Genomic DNA, 20,226 nt, shown 5'->3' with positions numbered 1-20,226 from the left:
AATTATAGTAATAGTTTTTTTTTTTTTTTTTTTGTGACAGGCAGAGTTAGACAGTGAGAGAGAGAAACAGAGAGAAAGGTCTTCCTTTGCCATTGGTTCACCCCCCAAGAGACTCATAAGGCCGGCGCACTGCACCAATCCGAAGCCAGGAGCCGGGTGTTTCCTCCTGGTCTCCTATGCGGGTGCAGGACCCAAGCACTTGGGCCATCTCCACTGCACTCCCTGGCCACAGCAGAGAGCTGGACTGGAAGAGGAGCAACTGGGACAGAATCCGGCGCCCCAACCAGGACTAGAACCCCGGGATGCTGGCGCCACAGGCGGAGGATTAGCCTAGTGAGCCGTGGTGCCGGCCAATAGTTTTTCTATTTTAAAAATTGATTTCATTGATAATTTTTAAAGCAAAATTGATAATTTATTGTGTGTGTAATGCTATGGAGTACATATAAGTAAAATGCACTAAAACAACAATCCAAAAAATGGGAGAGGAAACAGAAGTATAGTCTTGTGATGCACTTGAATGTAGATTATAAGTTAATTATGTACATTGTCAATCTTAGAGGAATTACTAAAGCAAAATAAAAATTTAGTTAGTGTGCCCACTATTGGGAATAAATGGAATGCTAAAAATAAAGCAGAAAAAATTCATGAGAAAAACAGAAAAAATAGAGATGATTTATATCCAAGTGTTCTGATTATTATAATAAATATAAATGCACTAGGCATGAGTAAAATAAATTGTTAGACTAGAGATGAAAGTGGGACTAAATTATGTGCTATCTCTAAGAAACTTTAGTTATCAAACTGAAAATAGGAAAAGTTTAAGCTTTTCAGATAATAAGCACCTCTTCAGAGATCTTAGCCAAGCAACTCTTCTTATAACAGTAGATGTGATCTTTTGAATTCAATAGAGCCAAACAAACAGAACCAATGCAGAGTTATATTTTCTGGGTCATCATTCTGTCTTTATGTATTTATAGTTGTTTCTGAGTGAAGTTTTTTGTAAGTATTTATATTTTTTATAATTATAATTTGTATATATTAGTAAGGTTTTTTTTTCCATAAGAACCTCTGAAGTTTCAGGGTAGAAAAATGTATAACTTTACAATTAGCAGAGAAATTAATAAATATTAATATAAGCAATAATAAAATTAGGCTTTCATTTTTAGTTCTAAAAATAATATAATCAACTCAGCCTATGAATTGAAAAGTCTCCAAACTCAGCATGGAATAAATTGACTTTCACATGTGCAATTCAATCTACATTCTCATGGTTTCTCACCATAAAAGTCCTTTCCAAGGGTACTTTTAAAAAAAAATCATAGTATGAAGAAAATCATGGTACGTGTATAAATAAGTCCTCAGGAAAAGAAGAGTCCATGAGGAAACCATCTTTAAAACATGTGGAATTTCCCTATGCTCCAGGTCATACGTAAAGGAGAAGTGAGCTGCTGCTGGATTTGCACAGCCTGCAAAGAGAATGAATTTGTGCAAGATGAGTTCACCTGTAAAGCTTGTGACTTGGGCTGGTGGCCCAATGCAGATCTAACAGGTAGGAGCTGTCTCACATGTGAACCGTGTCTCTGCCTATGGCCTGTTTTCCAGATTAGCTCATGTCTTGTTAAAATTATGTCAATGTTAGTTCTCATCAATGTTATGTTAAATACCTTTTAAAGCTCATATCAATGAGTATGCACAAACTGTATAAGTGTTCCATGATTTTTATTGAAATGAAAGTTTATTCAAATCTGAAAAAAGAGAACTGATATGTTTATGGTAGGATACTCTGTTTTAGATTTGTTTTCTGCTTTTCCTTTTTAAATTGTACTTGCAAGCATGCCTATATATCTGAATTTATATCTGCAATCATTTCTGGGACATATACTATGTGCTGGGCATTATTGTGTGCCTTCAAGGAACAAAGATAATTGAAACAGTGAACAAGTTTTTACTTTGGTTAAGATAGGGTGGAGACATGTGGAAGTGTATAATATAATATAGTTATTAACATAAAAGAAGTATACATAAAGTACTGTAAAGTTTATTAGACAGACAAAGGGATGAGTGGAATTCCAGACAGAAAGTAGAACATAGGAAACATGCAAGTTTATACCTTTGGGGAAAACCAAGGAACAAGTACATTCAGAACAACTTCTGAAAAAAGGTATCGTTCATCTGCGGTTTTCCCATGCTTAAAGCCAAGATCCAAACACATAGGAGGAGGTTGCCACCATCACTTCAGAGCACTTATCTGATCTCATTTGTCAAATTATTCATAACGACATGGAAAGATAGGGACTTTGTCATCTAAATAATTTGGTCCCTCTTAGAAAAATGAAGCAGAGGCCTACATATGTAAAGTTATATGCCCAAGATCAGAGAAGTAGTTAGCAATGGATCCCAATAGTTCACTAACTGCTAATCATAGTTCCTTGGGTGCTCCTTAAAATCACAGAGAAAGTGATGCATCTGTTGATTGTTTACTTTTTCACTTGATTCAAAATAAGAATATGAAACTGACTGATCATGTGATTTATCCAGAGCGTGTCAAAAATGGCTAAGTAGAACCAGATAGCATAGTTAAAATTATACTTATTAAGTTGCAGTTAGTGCCTTGTAAAGTGTTAACTTGTTATGAAAAAATAATGACTATCATACAAGAGTGGAAATTGTGGCACAACAGACTTAGCCATCACTTCTTGGGGTGCCTGCCTCCCATATCAGAGTGCTTGAGATCAAGGTTTGTTTGTTTCTTTGTTTCATAAATTTAGTTTTGTTTTAGTTAAAAGAATAAAATGCGATGTTTCAATTGAGGTATACATTTGGAATGATGATTGAAAAGCAATCACCATATCTGTCACTTCAAATATTTATTATTTCTTTGGGATTAGGACATTTAAAATCTTCCTTTAAACATTTTGAAATATGCATTATTATAGCTATAGGCACCTTGCTGTGCAACAGAATCCCTCCTAATAAGTTATAATTTCATAATTCATTGGACCAACATCTTCCTTTCCTCATCCACACTCCCCTTCAGACACCTGGTACTCACTATTCTACCCTGCACTTCTATGAGTTCAGCATTTCTGGATTCCACATAAGTGACATCAGGTGTTATTGGCTTCTCCATGGCTGGATCTCTTCACTTACCATAATGTTTTCTAGGTTTATACGTTGTTGCAAATGACGGTATTTCCTATTTTTTTTTTATTTTTAAATTTTTTTTTATTTTTTTTAACTTTTATTTAATGAATATAAATTTCCAAATTACGACTTATGGATTACAATGGCTTCCCCCCCATACCGTCCTTCCCACCCACAACCCTCCCCTTTCCCATTCCCTCTCCCCTTCCATTCACATCAAGATTCATTTTCGATTATCTTAATATACAGAAGATCAGCTTCGTATACATTAAGTATGGATTTCAACAGTTTGCTCCCACACAGAAACATAAAGTGAAAAATAATAGATGATTTTTTTTTAAATGATGATGAAATCAGAGCAGACCTATTGTCATGTTTAATCCCAGTGAGAGTCAAGTTGGGAATTGATAATTTCTTTTTTTTTTTTTTTTTTTTTTACAGAGGATCAGTTTAGTATGCATTAAGTAAGGATTTCAACAGTTTGCACCCCCATAGAAACACAAAGTGAAATATATTGTTTGAGTACTCGTTATAGCATTAAATCTCAATGTACAGCACATTAAGGATAGAGATCCTACATGAGGAGTAAGTGCACAGTGACTCCTGTTGTTGACTTTACCAATTGACACTCCTGTCTATGGCATCAGTAATCTCCCTATGCTCCAGTCATGAGTTTCCAAGGCTATGGAAGCCCTCTGAGTTCTCCGACTCTGATCATATTTAGATAAGGTCATAGTCAAAGTGGAGGTTCTCTCCTCCCTTCAGAGAAAGGTACCTCCTTCTTTGAGGACCTGTTCTTTCCACTGGGATCTCACTCGCAGAGATCTTTTGCCAGAGTGTCTTGGCTTTCCATGCCTGAAATACTCTCATGGGCTTTTCAGCCAGCTCCGAATGCCTTTAGGGCTGATTCTGAGGCCAGAGTGCTATTTAGGACATTTGCCATTCTATGAGTCTGCTGAGTATCTCACTTCCCATGTTGGATCACTCTCCCCTTTATTTACTCCATCGGTTAGCGTTAGCAGGTACTAGACTTGTCTATGTGCTCCCTTTGACTCCTAGTCCCTCCACCATGACCAACTGTGAACTGAAATTGATCACCTGGAACAGTGAGATGGCATTGGTACATGCCACCTCGATGGGATTGAATTGGAATCCCCTGGTATGCTTCCAACTCCACCACTTGGGGCAAGTCAGCCTGAGCATCTCCCAAATTATACATCTCTTCCCTCTCCCATTCCCACTCCCATGTTCAACAGGGATCACATTTCAGTTAATTTCAACACTTAAGAATAACTGTGCATCAATTACAGAACTAAACCAGTCATATTAAGTAGAACAGATAAAAAAAACTACTAAGAGGGATAATGTATTAAGTTGTTCATTAACAGTCAGGTATTTCCTATTTTTTTTAAACTAAGGCTGAATACTATTTCAAAAATCTATCTAGCTATCTAGCTATCTGTCTGTCATCTAATATCCATCCATCTATAGATCCATCTCATACATAGATATGTGTATGTCTCACATTTTTAAATTCTTTCATCTATCTACGGACACCTAGGTTGTTCCCAAATTTTGGCTATTATGAATTATGCTTCAAGGAACATGGGAATGCTTACATCACTTATGCATCCTAATTTCAATCCTTTGGTATATATACCAAGTATAAGAATGAAATCTTGGGTCATAAGGTTAATTCTATTGTTAGATTTTTGAGAAAATTCCATACTGTCTTTCCAAATAGTTGGAATAATTTACATTCCTGCCAATAATCTATTAGGGTTTCCCTTGTCTTCACATCCTCAACAATACTTGTTCTCATGACCTAATAAAAACTGTTAGAACTAATAAACAAATCCACGGTTAAGTCACAAGACACACAATCAGTAACACTTTCCAATTATTTAGTCACATTTCTATCTGGCATCCTATATTAACAACAGCAGCCTGCAAAACAAATCAAGAAAATAAAATAAATCCACTTGCAATGATATAAAAAACAAAAGAATACTTAGGAGCAAATTTAAGCAAGGGAGTGAAAGATCTACATACTGAAAGTTATAAAACATTAATGATACAGCCCTTCTCTCTTCCATTGAAGAACAAGTTTGAAGAACGAGTTTGTTGAACTCTTAGTGTAAGGTTAACTTTATGATCATTAAATAAACTGATAATAGATCTTGGCTTCTGGCTTTCATAAGGCCAAACTCCAGCTATTGTGGGCATTTGGGTGTGAACCAGCAGATGGATGGTCTATGTCACTCCATCTTTCAAATAAATAATAAAACTTAAAGAAAGAAATGAGTATCAAATGATTTTTAAAAATTTCCTAGTACAAAGGACCTTAAGGAAAATGGTTTTTAGTTCAGACTATTTTTGAAGATACAAACTATAGCTCATTAATTTTTTATTCTCAAAAAAAAACCCACTTTCACTTAAATGTGCCTAAAAATTGCCAAGAAATTATCCCTCCCCCTCCCCCAGATATTCGAAATTTCTATTTCTGGAGTGAAACTTAATAAATTCTAATGAGATTAGTCTCTGCTCCACCCATTGAGACATGCTACTCTGACACTCAGTATGACACCTTGAACATAAAAATTGTCTAATAAATATTTTTAAAGATTTTATTTATTCATTTGAGAGGTAGAGTTACAGAAAGTGAGAGGGAAACAGAGAGAATGGTCCTCACTCCACTGGCTCAGTCTCCAAATGGCCACAACGGCGGGAGTTGCGCCTATCCGAAGCCAGGAACCAGGAGCCCCTTCCGGGTCTCCCATGTGGGTGCAGTGGCCCAAGGACTTGTGCCATCTTCTACTGCTTTCCCAGGCCTTAGCAGAGAGCTGGATTGGAAGAGGAGCAGCTGAGACTAGAACCAGTGCCCACGTGGGATGCCAGCACTGCAGGCGGAGGATTAACCTATTATGCCACGGCGCTGGCACCGTAAATGTTTAATATTTTAAGTGAAGCAGAAAGAAGAGACTCGGTAAAGATCATCTGAGTCAATGCAGTTGGATCACAGAAAATCTAAAATGAGAATCCCTATATTTGATGTTCTCTCATTGTGCAATTTATCCCATGGTTGCCTGCAATGGACTAACACAAAAACTTTTTTCAAAACTCCTTTTGGATTCTGTCTTATTTTCTCAATCATAACTGTCTCTCTTCAAATCTTTATCTTGTTCATAGTGTGTGCTTCCTGTTGGGCCTTTTTATGTTAAGACAGAAGTGTCCCCCTTACTAATGTTGATCTTACAAGTTCAAAGTCCTGGTTTTGTGCTAAGAAGAATTTTCCCTTGCCTACCTTCCTTGGAGCTTTCCCAAACTTTTCCCAGTGCTCTGTTTAGATTTTAATTAGGGCTTATCTCATACATGAAAATGAATTTCTACTCAATTTTAAAACATTAAAATACAAAACAATTTTTGTCAAAGCACTAACATGTTGTACTAATGGGACTCAGAGTTGTGCATTTTGTTCCCTGGAAATCTTCTGTATTGTTTACCCTCCACCAAATGATCAACCACTACTGATCAGGGCATTTAAATTAGCATAAAAAATATAAAAATAACCCAACAATGGGGCTGGCACTGTGGCAGAGCAGGTTAAAGCCATGGCCTGAAGCGCAAGCATCCCATATAGGCGCCAGTTCTAGTCCCAGCTGCTCCTCTTCTGATCCTGATCTCTGCTGTGACCTGGGAAGGCAGTGGAAAATGGCCCAAGTCTTTGGGCCCCTGCACCCATGAGGGAGACCCAGAAGAAGTTCCTGGCTCCTGGCTTCGGATCAGCGCAGCTCCAGCCATTTCGGCCATCTGGAGAGTGAACTGGTGGATGGAAGACCTTTCTCTCTTGACCCTATCTCTCTCTGTAACTCTGTCTTACAAATAAATAAAGTAAATCTTTTGAAAAAATCCAACAATAGGAGAATATTAATATAATAATCTTCCAAGCTTTATTTAATACATTTTGATCTATCATACATAGAAATCATTTTAACATTCAAATAGATTGAGCTAGGGCATAGCTGAGACCATGCTCCCTTCTGGTAACAATAAACAAGCAGCTGCTTTTGGATCATACAGACTGTATTTCAAATATTATCTTTAAGATCTTTCAGTGTGTTTGTATATACGTATATATCATACTAATTTATACCTAAGTTTTAAGACACCAGTTTTTTTTTTTCTGCATTCCTTTTAGTCTCATATGTAAATGGAAAACAAGTTCCCATTTGCCACTTGATGCCAGGTCAAGCCCACAAGGGCACAGTACAGGGCAATGTGCTGTTGGTGTTGCTATGGTAGCAGTAGTTGTGAAAATAAAAAACCTACATGCATAGAATACCAAAAATCATCAGAAAAACACCCATCAGAGTAAATGTGTTGCCTTTGAGTAGGTGTTTTATTTCATGGGTGATTATTTTTGACTAAATTTTAATTAAAATAAGAAACCGTTCTCTTTTTTTTTGAGAATATTTATAATACTGAAGGTAAAGTATGTTAAAATTTACTTAAAATCACTTCAAAAGATAGCTAATTTTTATGGTCTCCAGAGATTCTAATGTTAATGAATAAAAACATGTTTATAAATGACTTTAAAATTTTCATTACGATATGTTACTTTTTGTCTATGTGGAAAATTTAGTACACTTTTAAAGGAAGTGCTTTTGGTTAATAAGTTTATAAATAAGTTTAGTAAGTTTCTCAATAAGTTAATAAGTTTCTTGTATTTTCTTCTCAGAAAAATGAGCATTTTAATTCAGCATTTAAATCTCATACTTTGCTTCTTACGATAAATAAATAGGAAACTCTCCTGCCATGTAATTTGTAGAATTTCACAATTCATGGAACAATTACATGTAATCTGAAAAAACTTCCTCAAAAAGACAGGCTACATTAAATTTAACATTAAAAAACATAAAACATCAGGTTATAGAAATTAGGAATTTTAATTATTTTTCATTATTCCAACAGTTGCTGTTATCTCATACACTGCTAATTGCTAATTTATGTAACTCTATACTAAACTAGCATCCTTTTTTTTTGCCAAAATATTTTTGAGTAACTGGGTATACAGGTGAATAAAGCAAGGTCTATATAATGAGGGAGGAGCTTCTTGTGAATCTAGACATGTGAATGACAAACCATGGTATAAGTTTTACTGATACAATGGGATGTGCAATATGTCATATTAACAGAGAAAAAAAATTATTTTTCGTTAGAAAAGAAAAGCCTTCACAGAGGAAGAGACAATTGAGATGGAATTGAATTATAAATAGAAGTTCACCATGTATGTAATTGATATTAATGTTAAAATATTAACAAAAACATTTACACGCTGTCTTACACAGCCATAGAGTAGTATTTTTAAATATTATGATTTACTCAACACATTTAGAGGGAAATAATTGCTACCTTTCTCTGTTTCTTAATTCATGTTAAATTTTACTTTATCCAATTGGAAAGAAGTTTGATAATAGATTTTAGCCTCCTCGAATATATTTGGAACTCAGAAGCACTCACAATATTTGGTTCAAAAATTACCATTGATTCTTGATCCTCAGATCAGAATTATTTTAACTTTTTTCAGTTTTGCTGAGTATTTTGTAGTCTGCCTGAAGAAAACTGACATGTCTGATGGCCCTGATTCTCAAGGATAAATCCAACTATGGAGACCTGCCAAGTCCTCAAGTTTCCAGGAGGCTCAGATTTTTTTTATTTTTTAACTTTTATTTAATAAATATAAATTTCCAAAGTACAGCTTATGGATTACAATGGCTTCCCCCCTATAACGTCCCTCCCACCCACAACCCTCCCCTTTCCTGCTCCCTCTCCCCTTCCATTCATATCAAGATTCATTTTCAATTATCTTTATATACAGAAGATCAGTTTAGTCTATATTAAGTAAAGATTTCAACAGTTTGCACCCACATAGAAACACAAAGTGAGAAATACTGTTTGAGTACTAGTTATAGCATTAAATCACAATGGACACCACACTAAGGACAGAGATCCTACATGAGGAGCAAGTGCACAGTGACTCCTGTTGTTGACTTAACAAATTGACACTCTTGTTTATGGCATCAGTAATCACCCTAGGCTCTTGTCATGAGTTGCCAAGGCTATGGAAGCCTTTTGAGTTCACCGACTCTGATCATATTTAGACAAGGCCATGGTCAAAGTGGAAGTTCTCTCCTCCCTTCAGAGAAAGGTACCTCCTTCTTTGATGACCTGTTCTTTCTACTGGGATCTCACTCATGGAGATCTTTCATTTAGATTTTTTTTTTTTTTTTTTTTTTGCCAGAGTGTATTGGCTTTCTATGCCCAAAATACTCTCATGGGCTCTTCAGCCAGATCCGAATGCCTTAGGGGCTGATTCTGAGGAGGAGGCTCAGATTTAATATGTTCAATCATCTCTCTCTCTCTCTCTCTCTCTCTCTCTTTATTTGACAGGTAGAGTTATCGACATTGAGAGAGAGAGAGAGACAGAGAGAAAGTTCTTCCTTCCAGTGGTTCATTTCCCAAATGGCCTTTACGGCCGGCACTGCGCCAATCTGAAGCCAGGATCCAGGTACTTCTTCCTGGTCTTCCATACAGGTGCAGGGGCCTAAACACTTTGGGCCATCCTCTGCTGCCTTCCCAGGCCACAGAAGAGAGATGGACTGGAAGAGGAGCAACCGGGACTAGAACCCAGCGCCCATATGGGCTGCTGGTGCCGCAGGTGGAGGATTAACCAATTCTCATAAAGTCTTCTCCTTTTGAATGTTAGTGATCAGATAGGCTCAGGACACCACACATCAGTAGTTGAAGGTCACTCTCATGCCCTCTACTCTTGTAGGTTGGTTAACTCCTCTCTTTAAACCCTAACACCAGACCCAAACTCACTATATTAAAAATATAGACAATAAGGACATTATAGCCAACATCACCCAGATAACAAAGCTACTGCCTCTCAAATTTAGGATGTGTAAAAAGTTAAAACAGGGAAGAAAAAGAAGAAAAAGATTTCCAAGAAGTTAATAAAAATGTAAATTGTCAGTCTCAATCTCCAAGTGATTTTTTTGTGGGTGGTTTGGGGTTGGTATTGAAGAGCCTAGTTTCCACATAAGAATCTAGTACCTTCCCAAGAGATAAAGCAATCAAAGAGAGTTAAAAGTATGTTTCAGGTGTTATTGTGACAAGCTGATACTGTTGTAACACAAGAATGATTATATTTCCTTGTAGCATAAGGATGTTTTTCTCCATTTTGTGTAGTATACTGTGTAGGATAGATATTTTACAGCTAGGCTTGGACCATTCAAGATTATCTATGGAGATGTATCAGTATGTGTCTTTGATTTTGGCAATGTTATGAGAACTGGAATTTATGATACACAGTTTAAAATTTGAACATCACTGGTGACAACTAACTCCAGTTTTCTTACTGATGAATTTCACTTAGTGTAACCTATTTGAAAGCCTGACTCGGCTGTATGACTTGAGGGTGATAAAGAGACAACACTGGAAATTTCTGCCTTGAGCTGTCTCAAAGCGAGTATTCATCATACAGATGTTGGTAGTTCATTCTGCAAATGAAGCATATCTCTGTATGAATAAAAACCCTAGAGTCTACACCTGGCTATTTCTTGATCACTTGGTGGTAACATGCAGTGTCTTTTTCTCACTATATTTTGCCTTTACCTTTAAATGACAGCGTTATATATGTATGTTCTGCAAATCTTCTGAATCATTTCAAGCCTCAGAAATTATGAAATGTCTTCATAAACAAAGCATATTGTAACAGTTAGAAAACATGCTTTATGCTATTTTTCTTTTTTTTTAAAGATTTTATTTATTTGAGAGAGAGAGTTACAGACAATGAGAGAGAGACACACAGAGATAGGTCTTCCTTCCACTGGTTCACTCCCCAAATGGCCACAGCGGCTGGAGCTACGCCAATCCAAAGCCAGGAGCCAGTACTTCTTCCTGGTCTCCCATGCAGGTGCAGGGGCCCAAGGACTTGGGCCATCTTCTACTGCTTTCCCAGGCCATAGCAGAGAGCTGGATGGGAAGAGGAGCTGCCAGGACTAGAACTGGCGGCCATATGGGATGCTGGCGCCGCAGGCAGAGGATTAACCTACTGTGCCGCAGTGTCGGCCCCTATGCTATTTTTCAAATTATCTGAACCAACAACAGCTCGATGTAACTAAATTACTGAATTAAAATGAATTTCATCTATAGTAAAATCTGGGCTTAAACAAAAAGCTATTACTACTAAGGGAAACAGTCAAGATGAACTCAATTTTCTGTAACTTTATTATTTTTAAATATAGTTAGTTAATTTTATTGAAGAGGCAGGAAGACAGTAAAAAAAGCTACCAACTGCTTTTTCATTCTTCAATTCTTCTCCATACTCAGAAGTTGGCAGGTCTCATCGAGGAGACAGGAATCAATCTAGGTCTCCCAGGTGGGTGAACTACCCTAATTACATGAGCCATCACCTCCATGGTGAACAGTAGCAGGAAGCTGAACCTGGGAGTACAGCCAGGACTCAAGTCCAGATACTCTGATATGGGATGTAAACATTCTAATTGGTAGCTGAACCACTAGGCCAGACACTTACCCTTATTTGTACAACTTTTAATCAGTAAAGAAAAATATTATTGATACGCTAGAGTATACAAGGGGGGGTATGCTATATTCAAAAATTTTCTTGTGTAAACCTTGCCCAGAAGACCACTGCTTGGTCATCAGCTTGCTATTGAAATCCTTGGATTAGCAATCAATTCTCAAAAGTCTTCTGTTTCTGGAGGCTTTCAGGAGAACTTCAGTTTAAAATCACAAGTCTTTAGTAGTATTAAGGTTTTGTTTCTTTTTTTTTCCCAGAGGATTGAGAATGATGAAGACAATGTTGCAGAGTTAAATTCATAAAGAAGTGTTTCAATGGATAAGTCCCCATATCACTGAATTCATAAGTTGTAATGTTCTAGCTAGACAAAATTTAATTTTATTTTAGCTGTTATGTCTTTTCAGTAAAAGAATATTTCAAGCCATTGAGGAACTAGGTGTGTTGTTTGGCACAGGGCTTAAACTGCCATGTGGACAGCTTTATCCCAGGTGAGACTGCCTGAGTTCAAATCCCAGATCCACTCTCCTTTCAAGCTTCTGCTAATGTATACATGGGAAGCAGCAGATGATGACAAAGTAGTTAAGTCTCTGCCACACCTATGGGAAACCTGGATTGAGCTCCTAGGTCCTGGCTTCAGACTGCCCCAAATATGGGCGTATGGGAGGGAGCCAGCAGATGGGAGATTCCTCTGTTCTATGTCTTTTTCTCTTTTTGCCTTTCAAATAAATAATAATAAAAAGAAATCAAGACATAAAATAAACATACTATTTGAATTAGTACATATTCATAAATCACAAAGGGATAACTATTTGGAGCTATTCAAAGGGTACTTGTGTAATTTTAACAGTCAATAGCCCACGTTCACAATTTTTCCAGGTTAATCAAATAATAAATGAGGCATGAACCAGCCAGCTCATTGCCACCTGGCTCATTTTTCTTTACAGTTTAGTTGTGCAGCTAATTAATCCTTCCTAGATGAGTTGCTTCATTTTTTTATGTGGATTTTTCTCATTGTCCATTGGATATTTTATCTAATGCTACCAGGCAGTCATTTCTGTTTTGCCATTGTTATTTCTGTGGATCTTATAACACAATAATCCTGGAAATTTTTTTCAGAATATTTTATGCCTTGTTTTTGCATATTAATAAGTGAATTCTTGAATTTATCTAGGAATTTTTTATATTTAATAAATTATTTTTAGTAGTTTTTGGAGACCCTTGGATAAGAGCTTTTAGAGCAACTGTTTAGCATGGGCTTTCTAAACTATTTGTCTTGTATTTTTAAAGAATTTTTTTATAGTATCTTTAAATTCTGTAGTACCTCTCTTACTCTGAGTAACTTTGTTATATTCAGTGCTAAAAGCAATTATAGGTGGTCTAAGCCCATTTATAGAAAAAAAGCACATAATATTTTGTTATTGTTGAGTCAACCCAGAACTACATAATTTTTTTTAAGATTTAAAATTTTGTTTATATTTAGTTTACAACTTTGGATATTACACAAAGATAAATAAAATACTAAGAAGTTGAGATCATTAAGGATCATCTTAGGAGCTGACTACCACAATAAGCAAAGGTTCTTCAATAGGTGCCATGTTGTTAATTCATGTTAATGCCATGTTGTTAATGGAATATCTTTAGATATGTATACAAAAAGCAAGATTCATGATAATCTAGATAACTATGATGATCTGCATATTTATCTGTTCTGTTCCAATCCATTTGTCTCATTTTCCTATTTCTATGGAGTCTTTTGTTAACAGGGATTCTAGTACAACAGCTGTTCCTTGGATAATTTCTTGAAAAACAATAAATAATTTAGATATTTTCATTTATAGAGCACATAAATTGGGTCATGTGTGGTAACCATAATGTATCATGTCTGGAAGTATCTTACCAATTCAATTTTATCACAGAGAATAAAGAACAACTTCAATAGCAGTTGAAGCCTCAGGTATAGCTTGGTACATAGGATTGCTTCCACTATTTTACTGGATTTATTAAAACAAGGTATATGATATTCTATTAATAAGACGATATTGGTAGACATAAAGCCACTCTTTCCATAAGAGATATTATTTCCTTTGGAAGGTTGGAGGAAGAACAGCAAATTCATGGATATCAAGTCTCCTGGAGTGAAACAAGTCAATAGATTTGGAGTAGTAGTCCTGAGTTTTAGTCAATGTTCTTCAAATGAAATTTCTGATTACAGTATCTATAAGTTCTCTTATCTAGAGGATTCCAAATCATAGAGAAATGAGGCTATTTTCGTTTGATCATTTAAACATCAATAATGGCATTATTTTCTGGCTTAGTTACATTGTAAGTTCATGTCTAGCCACATATTAGATATTTTTATAAATTGATAATTTTACATTTCAGTGTTTTTTTTTAATTTCACTAATTCAGGAGGATTAAGGTTATTTACAGAAGGGGTATGGTCCTCTTGTTTGTTGTAGGGAAAACTTCAGAACTATTTAAAAGTTTTTTAAAGTTTATATTTCATCTTTAGTTTACAAGTTTGAATATTTAATAAAGAAGAAGTTCTGAAAGTGTCTTATGTAATGCTTTTCTATTTTTATGTTTTAAATTTATTCTGCTGGGTTATTTAAATCTTCTCTTTTCTACTGTGCTGCTTTTTTAATATTCTCCTTCATGAGAAACTAATAGTTAATTAATTATTTGTAAAACATACATTAATATCTAAAAAAATCCAGAATTACATAGCAAATATTTTGCCCTATATCTCTGAAATTCAGGAAAATCATTAATTAGAGCTCTTAATTTCACTCTAGGCCAGAGTTAATTCCAGCTTTATAGAAATGATTTATGTTTTAGAAAGTTTATAGTATGATATTAGTTCCTGGTCAAAACTCTGAGAACATAGCAACTCATAGGTAATATAACATAAAATTGCACAGGAAATGAAAAGATGGCAGCTTTCAGAAGGTTGTGAAAGACTTGAGAAAACTCCATTTGAGTTTGAAATGTTTTTTTGCAGTCTCAGCATGCCTCCTAAAGGAGTTGACTACTGGCTATTTTGTGCTTTCTCCTACTCTTAAGTATTTTAATTTATTGATTTTATCATATCATGATTCTCCATAACGGCCATTGTTCTCCCAAGTCAATCAATCAATCAATTAATCAATCATCTATCTATAATTTCTATCTCTTTCTATTTGTCTATCTATATATGTCATCTATCAATATCAGGGAAACAAAAAAAATTAAGATTAAAGAGTAACTTTACCTAAGAAGCAAAAATTATTTTATTAAGGTGTTAAGACTTAGATGCAAACAGGTCCTGAAACATAAGAAAGAGGCTATTAATGTCAGTCCAAGAGTGTGTGCTTGTGAACCGATCTTCCATGGATACAAAGGGATAACTACCTCAATGCAAAAGAAATCCAAATAGTTGCATTTATTGCTTAATATAGTAAGTGATTGGTGTGCAAGTCAGATAAATTTTCTTAGGCCAGAGTACTCAACTTGAATGGGTTTTGGAAAGAGTGAAGTTTCTGGATTGATAAACTTTCAGAGCATGAACTGGTTGACACCATGTGTAGAAATGTGATTACTGGGGGCTGGCATCATGGTTTAGCAGGTTAAGCTACTGCCTTTGACACCAGCATTCCATATGGGCACCAGTTCAAGTCCTGCTTTTCCTCTTCTGATCCAGATCTCTGTTAATGTGCTTGGGAAAGCATTGGAAGATGGCCTAAGGGCTTGTGTACCTGCCACCCACATAGGAGACCTGGATGAAGCTCCTGGATCCTGGCTTCAACATGGCCCAGCACTGGCTGTTGTGACCATTTTAGGAGCGAACCAGAAGATGGAAGATCGGTCTCTCTCTTTTCACCTCTCTGTCTGTTTCTCCCACTCACTCTCTAACTCTGCCTTTCAAATAAATAAATCTTAAAAAAATGTGACTACTCACGTGAAACTGTTGGTGATTGTCTGGAACTGATGTAATGAAATAGTTTGTCAGAACCTTCTGGTTTGTTAGAAGTGAAGACTGAATTGGTTGTCATGCAAAATATGTGCACTGAGGCAGGTTGGTGCTAATTAACTGAATAGGCTCAAAACAGATTCTCATGTTTCCTTGCTGCCATGGCTACAGAACAATAAATCTTTTCCTAAATTTATAAAAATGTTTTTGCTTTCACAACTTAGGAAATATATCCCCAGACCAAAAACGAAACTTTGTGAATTGGTTGTCTCCAGAGGCTAACAATTTTTTCTCTTATTCTGAAATGCAAAACAGATTTTATTCTCCATCTAGAGGTAAGAGATAGGCATTCAAGAACAAATGCTAGCCTCTCTTTTCAAGAGATACATAAGGGGAGATTTCATTCTTTCTTTGTATGTTTGTATGAAATATTCAGATGCTAGACTCAGATCATCCCAGATCATCTACAACAAAAAAGATTTTAAATGATTAACATTGAATTATGTGGTAAACAAGAGAATGTAGATTCCTCTAAATAATGAAAATTAAATTTTTGCTTAAAACACATGAATGGCCAATAATAACAAGAACAAACATTTTATGACCTGAATTTGCCTATGGAATGGATGATGGCTGCATAAAAAAAAAAAAAAAAAAGAAATGTTTGTTAGCTTATTTCTTACTTTTTCTACTAGATTATTACCACTCAACTGTCATTAGAAACAGTTTTTTTTTTTCACTTTTTCTGAAAAATGTAAAACTGAGTTCCATGGAATAGTAACTATCTATGATGTTGGTGTTGAAACAAAAGATAATTTTATAGGTTTGTGTCATATTAGACTTATAATGATGTTACATCTGAAGACATGATTGTCCAGGGTAGATAATGGTATATCTTTACTTACATAACAGTGAGGCATTTTCAAGATGCAGAAACTAACAAATCATGAAGGACATAAACATAGTCATCTTTTTAAAAGATTTATGTATTTTTCTGAAAGGCAGAGTTATCCAGAGAGAGGGAGAAATAGAAAGAGAGAGAGAGAGAGAGAGATAAAAAGAGAGAGAGAGAGAAAGAAAGAGATTGATTCACTCTCCAAAAGGCTGCAACAGTCAGTGCTTGGTCAGGCTGAAATCAGGAGCCAGGAATTCCATCTGGATCTCTCATACGAGTGACAGGGGCCCAAGAAATTGAGCCATCTTCCAATGCTTTCCCAGGTACACCAGCAGGGAGCTGGAGCAGAAGTGGAGCAGCCAGTACTTGAACCAGTGCTCAAATGTGATGCTTGTGTTGGCAGGTGGCAGCTTAACCTACGGCACCACAATGCCAGCCCCAGTGTGATCATTATTACTCAACAGAAATCTTGAATTCGTGTTTCAATGACTTTCTTTCTTATCACAGGCTGTGAGCCCATTCCTGTCCGCTATCTTGAATGGAGCAACATAGAATCAATCATAGCCATCGCCTTTTCTTGCCTGGGCATCTTGGTTACCCTGTTTGTTACTCTCATCTTTGTGCTATACCGAGACACTCCTGTGGTCAAATCTTCCAGTCGGGAGCTCTGCTACATCATCCTGGCTGGCATCTTCCTAGGCTACGTATGCCCTTTCACTCTCATTGCTAAACCTACTACCACATCCTGCTACCTCCAGCGCCTCCTGGTTGGCCTCTCCTCTGCCATGTGCTACTCTGCCTTGGTGACCAAAACCAATCGCATTGCACGCATTCTGGCTGGCAGCAAGAAGAAGATCTGTACACGGAAGCCTAGGTTTATGAGTGCCTGGGCCCAGGTGATCATTGCCTCAATTCTGATTAGTGTGCAGCTAACCCTTGTGGTAACCCTGATCATCATGGAGCCCCCCATGCCCATTCTGTCCTACCCAAGCATCAAAGAAGTCTACCTTATTTGCAATACCAGCAACCTGGGTGTGGTGGCCCCTTTGGGCTACAATGGACTCCTCATCATGAGCTGTACCTACTATGCCTTCAAGACTCGCAACGTACCTGCCAACTTCAATGAGGCCAAATATATCGCCTTCACCATGTACACCACCTGCATCATCTGGCTTGCTTTCGTGCCCATTTACTTTGGGAGCAACTACAAGATCATCACCACCTGCTTTGCAGTGAGCCTAAGTGTAACGGTGGCCCTGGGGTGCATGTTCACTCCAAAGATGTACATCATTATTGCTAAGCCTGAGAGGAATGTCCGCAGTGCCTTCACCACCTCGGATGTAGTCCGCATGCACGTTGGCGATGGCAAGCTGCCCTGCCGCTCCAACACTTTCCTCAACATTTTCCGGAGAAAGAAGCCAGGGGCAGGGAATGCCAAGTGAGTTGTCTGAGCTGGGTTTGTCTCTCTTCCTTCCCTTCTCCTTCCTTTACCCCTTCCCTTGCCCCTCCTCACATTCTTTCTCTCCCTCCCTCCCATTTCCTTCCCCATTTCAAAATGGTTTTCCTCTATTACTCCAACGACTTTTTCCCCTACTTTCTTAAGCTTTTCTAACCTTCTTTTGCAGTGAGTGTAGAACTAAAGAACACTTTGCTTTCATTCCTTTGAGAGGAAGGAGCATGAAGCAGCAGCCAGCTGAACACATCTCATTCCTGCTAGAAGCTCCATCTTCAGTTCTTCCAGGGATTTTTCCTTTCATAAGGGTGCCCCTCCATGAGCTTCCGCATCCTACTAGGTTCTAGTCAGAGATACAAGCACAAGTTCTGGTTCTAGATTATGCCATGGTTGGAGGTGGCTTACCATTTATTTTTTATCATTCTGTTATTCCACCATTACTAATTTGATGTGGAGGAGAAGGAAACTAAGCACTTGGGCAAATTCTCATTTCAAAATGTTCATACAGCCAAGTACCAAGTATGTCTTGAAATAAGGCACCACTGCTCTAATTTTGGAACTTAAATATGTATTGTAAAAGATGTTACACCATGCTACACCTGAATTAGGATATTTTTAAAGATATATTTATTTATTTGAAAGTCACAGTTATACACACACAGAGGGAGGGAGGGAGGAAGAGAGGGAGGTAGAGAGGGAGGAAGAGAGGGAGGCAGAGAGGAAGAAAGGGAAGGAGGGGGGTTGAGAGAGAGAGAGAGAGAGAGAGAGAGAGAGACTCTGCCATGTGCTGGTTCACTCCACAGATGGCTGCAATGAGCAATGGATGGTACTTGGCTAGGCTGAAGCCAGGAGCTTCTTCCAGGTCTCCCATGTAGATGGCAGAGGCCCCAAAACTTGGGATGTCTTTCACTGCTTTCCCAGGCCATTAGCAGGGAGCTGGATTGGAAGTGGAGCAGCCAGGATACACACTGGCAGTCAGGTGGTGGGTTAACCTGATACACCATGACACCACCCAGAATTAGGCTATTATTACTCAGGGTCATGATCACAGTGGTTTCCTAGTAACAAATCATTCAAAGAAATAAGAAACCAAATAAAGGAGATGAGCCCCCAAACTTGAAAGTCATTGTGAGCATCAAGGTCCAGATGATTTCTATTCTGGGAATTATTCTGAGTAGATTGGATAATAAACACTCCAATATTTTCCCTGATTCTGTTTTGAGAAGAAACATGTGCTAAAGTCTGCATATGTAATCTCTTTCAGGGACCCATGAAAACAAATTTCATGTAACATGTACAATTTTTAAAATGACATGGATGCTTGAATTTTGAAGGTAATAGAATTACCAAAATTAAACAACTTTTCACACTAGAATTTTGAATTTTACTCTTGGAAATAGTCCTTTGAAAGTGAATGCTTTTAATAATAATAATTAGAATATATATGTCAATTTATAGCTATTCCATCCATCTGAACCCATCAGCAAAGAAAAGAGGAATGAATGTTATTTTTCCTCATTTTGTAGGTTGTGGAAACTAAGCTCTTTTGAATTTTTGTGACTTTTAAATGAATTCTGCTTAGCCATTATTTGCCTTGGTCTTAACTGGTATGACATTTCATATCCTATCTGTGTCAAAAAATCTTAATGTTTTCAAATTCGAAGTTTTATATCCTTATTTGTCAAGCAGAAATACAGGCAGCTTTTACAGGAATTAAATTTGAGGATGAATGAGAAAATCTTTGGGAAAATGTATCTTTGAAATTGATAAATTTACTATTATTTCAAGTAAAGATATGCTAAGTTTTGTCAGTGTTAGGGTTAAAGACAATAATTGTTGCCTACCTCTTGCTGCATAACTGAAAATCTTCATATCATGTTAATCATACAAATTGCTTAGTCATATTTTTTCCCTTACCCTGATTTTTCATGCTAGCCACTATACCCTCAGTAATACTTCCTGTTGTGGAGTTACCAGCAAGCGTTAAAGCAAAACAACAGTGCCATCAAATGAGAAGGGAAATAAAACAGACAGTTATCCACAGAGTCCAGATGTCAAATGGCATCATAACAATTTTCATTATGGGGATGGAATGAGAGGAAACAAAATGAAAAGAAAGAAGACACTCTTTAAACTGGGATGTTTGTGGGACTGAAGACATTCCCTTTACAGTATCACAT

The 20,226-nt window shown here is 36.8% G+C and overlaps 1 protein-coding gene across 2 annotated transcripts in view; it reads left to right on the top strand.

Moving 5' to 3' along the window:
* GRM1 (glutamate metabotropic receptor 1) overlaps positions 1–20,226 on the top strand; it is a 438,538-nt gene that overhangs the window by 383,973 nt on the left and 34,339 nt on the right. For both annotated transcript variants that reach the window (XM_002714863.6, XM_051855288.3), the window contains exons 6-7: positions 1,423–1,549; positions 17,101–18,031. In XM_002714863.6, the coding sequence (XP_002714909.2) occupies positions 1,423–1,549; positions 17,101–18,031 (1,058 nt within the window). The remainder of the gene's footprint in view (positions 1–1,422; positions 1,550–17,100; positions 18,032–20,226) is intronic.

The sequence above is a fragment of the Oryctolagus cuniculus genome, chromosome 5, assembly GCF_051225735.1.
Source record: "Oryctolagus cuniculus isolate XC-2025 breed Fujian yellow rabbit chromosome 5, ASM5122573v1, whole genome shotgun sequence".
Taxonomy (NCBI): domain Eukaryota; kingdom Metazoa; phylum Chordata; class Mammalia; order Lagomorpha; family Leporidae; genus Oryctolagus; species Oryctolagus cuniculus.
This window is presented reverse-complemented; position numbering and strand designations above follow the sequence as displayed.